Genomic DNA, 6,000 nt, shown 5'->3' on the forward strand with positions numbered 1-6,000 from the left:
ATGGTGTCTCACTTGCAGTCTTCTTCTCAGTAACAGTGTGAAGTCTCATGGCATTCTTTTTGCTTCTTCCTTTCTCTTCATAGGTTGACTTCTGTTTCTGTTTATGTTGTTTTGTCTTTCCTTTCTTGGCTCTTTCAGGACCAAGCTGCTGAAAATTGTCACCTTTTATCGTGTGGCACTGGCGAAGCCACTACAGCTTGAGTTCAGCATGGATGTCACTTCGGCTCCATTCCGAACGCTTTCTCGTGCATTTTTCCACCTCCAGTTTGCTCATGTGCCACCTGAGATGTCCTGGTTTTTGGATCGGGTGCTCTCTTTTCTCTCTTCTCCTTGGTTTGTTGTGACCCCTTCCATCCAAGATTGTTTTCAAAATGCTTTGTTTTTGTTGGCTTTGGCCTCTGGTTGTCGGGTTGGTGAGCTTCATGCTCTCCTCCGGCACAGGGGTTTCTGCTCTTTTGGTCCTGGTGGATGTTTTGTTCGTTTGCAGCAGTCTGCTTTTCTGGTGAAAAATGTGATTGCAGGCTTGCGGCTTTACGCCATTACCTGCATACCTTGGGTTCTGTGTCCGGGGATGCACTATGAGTTGATTCGATATCCCTCGTTCCCTGTTCCAGGACTCGGGTCTCTCAGGTCGTCCACAAAGTTATCTAGTCTAGCCAGCCTGTAGTCTACCCTCGTGCCAATGATGTTCGAACGTTTGTGGCTCTCGCTACTATTTTTGGGAACATGTCTTGGACTGCATTTGGGCTTGGGGATTTTGGAGGTTGATCAGTCCTAGCCGCCTGTTATCACGTGAACTTTCCGGGCCCTCAGTAGTCTTGCGTGGCTTTGGGCCGTCGGTTGCAGCCAGATGTCTTGTCTTCGTCATGAGGCACGACGCAGTTCTGCAAAATCCCAGGTAAGTCCCTCTTTTACTTATCTTTGGGTATCTAGCTTCAGGGAACTGATGGGGCTCCCCACAGAAAACCAGCGTTGAATGTAATGAAACGCCATTTTCAGGGTGAGCCCCAGGAGGCTTCCTGGCACCCTCCCTCCCTCCAGTAAGCTGTGTTTCTTCCATTTGCTCAGTCCCCGAACTGGTGAGTAGGCGGCCAGCTCGAATGGGCAGGGCCTCCACTCCCTCTCCCATGGAGGGGGCACGAACAAGCAGTGGGTTGGTTTGATGATGATTTGCTTATTACCTTGTTTTTGTTTTGGGGGAATTCTTGGGCTCTGTTTGGTCTTGGGTTGCAATTTTCTACCAGTTGGGGTTTGCTTTGGGCTGCCTACCTTTCTGGGTGCCTAATCCCGGTCGATAGCAGACGTGAATATACTGTACTCTCAAAGAGTGGAGTTTTCATATGTCACTGCTCCCTTCACCTCCCTGAGGGAACCAGGTTCTGGCTCGTGGTTCCTGGTAGGCATAAGAACTCCATGTGACTGAAACCTCAGACTAATATAGCTAATATCAGTCCAATACCTCCATGGAGCTGATGTGGCTTCCCACAGAAAATAACATACATTATGAGATATACAGAAGGGCAGCAAACTCAGCCACTCAGGAAATTAGATTAGCCAAAAGAAATTACAAAATTACAAGTCTCTTGACATTGTAACACTCCAGGTCTAAAAATAAATACTATTTGCTAATGCTAATTTTACAGATCGTTGTTGTTAAACAACAGTTGGGTTGTTAATTGTTACTTTTACAGATATAGAGGTCTTGGTTATTAATACTGTAGATAGGATGGTTATTAGCCTGTGAAATAAGGAAATAATGTACTATATTCTATTAAATTACTTTGGATGCTTCAATGCAGCATTAACAATTTCAGCATAGAGACAAGTCTCACCTTGCAGGAAGTGGAGAGGAAATTCATCAAAATGCTTAATTTTTTTTCCTACAATGAATTTGTTTCCAAAGTCTTGTGTCTTCATGAAAGTTCCATATTTAGCAATGCCTATCTCATATGGAGAAAATTCTACCCACTCCTGAAATTAATAATATAATTGTTAGATGTGTATTCCTGATATGAAAATTCACCTACAGTCTGTGGGATACAGTCGGCTTTCAGCTTACAGCAATCATAACTTACCCCAAACCTACAAGAGGACAAAATTTAGACCATTAATCAGTTACATGTAGCTTCTGATTGAAAGTAATAAGCATTGAATTTCAGACACACACATTTAAACAAAAACAATATACAGTACTAATTTGTTGAGTTTGAACTGTTTATAATACAAGAAATGAACATTTTGACTTTTTACATCCCACTAAATTATGCTGTATATTGTAATAATAAACATTTAAATTGTGAAGGAAAAACATTAAATTTATTTAATTGCTTTGCACTAGGCTAATTTAAATAATTTAAATAATGCTTAGAGTACTGTATAAACATTGTTATACATTGTTTAAATTTGATATGTAACATTATTTTCAGTTGCAGGAAGCATCCATTTTTTCCAAAAAGATTTTAACAAAAAACTATAGTACAGTAATGTATGTGAGGAGTTTTACTGCAAGACTGAATCTATCCAAACATACCATGTACAAACATACCAAATAAAGTTATTGTATCCAAACATACAAATAAAGCTACTTAATATTTTGCTTTATTTTATTGTTATGGTCGTGCTAAATGGAAAGAAATCTGAATGGAGAAATGTGATAAGTGGGGTGCCATAAGGGTCCATTTTGAGACCTACCCTTTTTGTCATATACTGTACATCAATGACATAGATGAGAATATTATAAACCACATCATCAAATTTGCAGATGACACAAAGATATGGTAAAGTGGGAAATTATAATGATATTGAAGCCTCACAAAGAGATCTACATGAATTCCACAAATGGTCAGAAGACTGTCAAATGCTTTTTAATATTAACAAGTGCAAGACCCTGCATGTGGGGCAAAACAACTCACACCACAACTACCAAATTAATAGCATTACATTACAGCAGACTGATAAAAAAGGGATCTGGGGTTAAGATCCACCACTCATTAAAAGTTGCACAACAGGTGGGTGTAGCAGTCAGAAAAGCTAACCAAACTTTTGGGATAAGCAAGCATACTTTAACTATAAGGAAAAGAAGGTAATGGTTCAACTGTATAAATCTCTGGTGTGCCCCCATTTGGATTACTGTATCCATGCACGGACACCTCATTTCCAGAAGGACATAACTGCTCTGGAGAAGGTGCAACACCGGGCAACAAAAGTCATTACAGAGCTAAGTCATCTCCTGTATCAGAAATGCTTGAAGGCCAGAGGGCTATCAACACTGCAAACCAAGCATGATAAAGTGGATCTCAGTGAAACTTTAAAAATACTGAACACATTAGAGGATGTTGATATGGATATTTTCTTCAGAAGATCAGATGTAACACAAACAAGGAGCAATGGTTTAAGCTCAACAAGCCACAATGTAGGACTGAGAACAGGAGATCTCAGCACCAAGCACCGCCTGTCAGCACGCGAGGCGAGAAGCGAAGAACAGACACCGCTTCCAGAAATGGCGCATACAACTTCACCAAAGCAGCCGTCGCCCAAGCTGCCGAATCAAGTACACTAGACCCTGGCCCGAAACCCAGCTCCTCCACACCTAACACGAGACAGTATGAAGGCAGCTCCAGCAGAGAAAAGAAGCGCAAGACCGAAGCCAAGTGCCAACAGGCGCACAATCCTCGGCCACCAGGGATGCCGAAAGGGAGGGAACCAACACGTGAAGCCGCACCTGGCCGACATCATAAGGAAGGATGGGAGCGAACAAACACGCCTTGTGGTGCTCCAACTCACCCTCCCAGGAAAACCTGAATGACCGAAGGCAACTGTCGCCATTCAAGTGTGCATTTTGACAGGATGAATGCCTAGCCCCCCCAAAGAAGAAAAGGCGGTCTGCCAGCCAGAAAGACTCTGGCACCTTGTAACGCACCCAATAAAGAAAAAGAGGAACCAAACTCAAAAAGAAGCCTTCATTATGCAGGCGTAATCGGGGTCTCGCAGGAGGTAAGCTGCAAGGGGCCTCCCACACCTTCCTCAGTAGGATGCAGGAAGCCAAAAACCTCCAGAAGAAGGGAACCGAAGAACCCAAGGGAACTCGGACCCAAACCCGGGGAGAAGTCGAACTCATAACAAATCGTACAGGGAGGGGAAGAGGAAAACCCTCCCCCCCTGTAACAACAAGCCCCGTGCCGAAGGTACCAAACACCCAAGCAGAGACCAGTGGGGGCCCAGGCCCCCCCAAATCAACTCCTCCCCAGGACCGGAATCCTCCACGTCAGGACCTGGGGCCGAGCCGTCCTCCAGACCCTCTGCCTTTGGAGAAAAAGCAGAGTCCAACGGAAAAGCAGGGATGAGGGGGGCCCACTGGCATGGCCCAAAAGCTCCGGCAGGAGGACCAGGCTCGAATGCCTCCTCTGCTGATCCAGAAGGGGCAATCCCCGAAGCCACCCGAGTCTCACTACTAGTATAATACAGCGGGGCAGCTGCGAGGCATCCAGAAAAGCAACCAACCTCGCACCTTGCATGCAACACTAAAGCTGTCTGCACCCAAATATCAGTTTCAGTGGACTGGGTGAATGAAGTACAAGCAAAGAACACCACTCGCAGGACTCCGGGTCATAGGTGTCACTGACCCCAACAAGCAGCAAGGCGGAGGCAAACGGTGAGTGTCACCCCAAAACTGGGAAACAGAGAAACCTTCAAACTCGCAGAAGGCGAGGTAGGACTCAGAGGTCTCCTACATTGGACCATTGAGCCCCAATGGGGGTATCCAGGGCTCGTAAGCTGACTGCTAAGGGACGCCCAGGCGAGGTACTGCTAATCGGTTATCCCAGAGCTACCAAGCAAACAATCTAAAAGCTGAACCTCTGCGACATGTGCAAGCACGGGGACCTAGTGGAGGGCCACCAAAAACCTACCAGTGATCCTACCGCCACACCAGGCAGACCCCTGCCAAGCAAAACAAAAGAAAAACCCCGCAAAAGCACAATGTCTCCAGGAGAACAGAACCAGTCGTTATACGTGTATCAGACAGCTGCACAGTACCTCGCACCCCTGCCAGCGACGAAACTACCTCCTAACCCAAGGAAAAACAAGAGTAAGAACCACCCCAGCTGAACCCCCAAGGGCGGGCAATCACCGAGCAGCGACAGAACCACACAGAGATAGCTGCTCCTGAACGGCTCATAGAAGATAACCCTGAGGCCGCAAAGGCAGTACTTACAGGGCACCTAGGGAAGGCGGCCCTAAGTTCATGCAGCCCCAGTACTCTTGTGTTACGTCTGGCTCATACACCACCAAAACAGAGCAATAACACCGCACTGCAGCACTGCTCAAAGATTGGAGCCAGAGCAATCGACCGTCACCAACACAACAGCCTCTTGAACTGAGGATAATTGCTGGCGAGAAGGTCTGGGACCCCCCCCCTGTCCCCCTCCCGGGGAGGGGGGGTGCACAGACGGATGCACGTCATTTGTGGTGACGTCATGCTTGCTTCCTTGGTTTTGATTGGGGAGTTCTGTTGCTAATTCGGCTTTTGTTTTGCAAATTATTTGATCAGCAGTAGTTTTTTTGGAATTCCTACCTTTCTGGGTGCCTGACCTGGTAGATGGCAGGCAAAGACTGCTTTCAATTACATGGGGGGTGTCTTTTGGCCATTGCTCCTCGTGCCTCTCTTGTGGGGGCCAGGTTCTGGTTCTGGTCCCTGGTAGGCCTAGAACTCCTTCGATTGACTGTTGCCACGGTCTAATATATACACATCAACCCGGTATAGTTCCGGGGAGCCGAAGGGGCTCTCCACAGAAAATTTTTGTTTATATTAATATTATTATTCTCCTTTATTCTTATTGTTATTATTGTTATTATTGAGAAAATCCGTAGGAGCCGTGATGAGGGTTCGAACCTATGTGTTGGGTATTCCCACGCACAGGCCCCAGGCAACTAGGGCCATGACAAGGTATACTAAAAGGATTGCAACCTGGAGTTCTACTGAGCTCACAAGGGTTTCCTGAG

General features: G+C 45.9%; 1 protein-coding gene across 1 annotated transcript in view; it reads right to left on the bottom strand.

Annotated features, from left to right (window-relative positions):
- Positions 1-6,000, bottom strand: part of LOC123764012 (cytosolic phospholipase A2) — a 69,206-nt gene that overhangs the window by 23,222 nt on the left and 39,984 nt on the right. Inside the window, exon 10 of the mRNA XM_069330165.1 lies at positions 1,833-1,971. Coding sequence (XP_069186266.1) covers positions 1,833-1,971 — 139 coding nt within the window. The remainder of the gene's footprint in view (positions 1-1,832; positions 1,972-6,000) is intronic.

The sequence above is a fragment of the Procambarus clarkii genome, chromosome 23, assembly GCF_040958095.1.
Source record: "Procambarus clarkii isolate CNS0578487 chromosome 23, FALCON_Pclarkii_2.0, whole genome shotgun sequence".
Taxonomy (NCBI): Eukaryota; Metazoa; Arthropoda; class Malacostraca; order Decapoda; family Cambaridae; genus Procambarus; species Procambarus clarkii.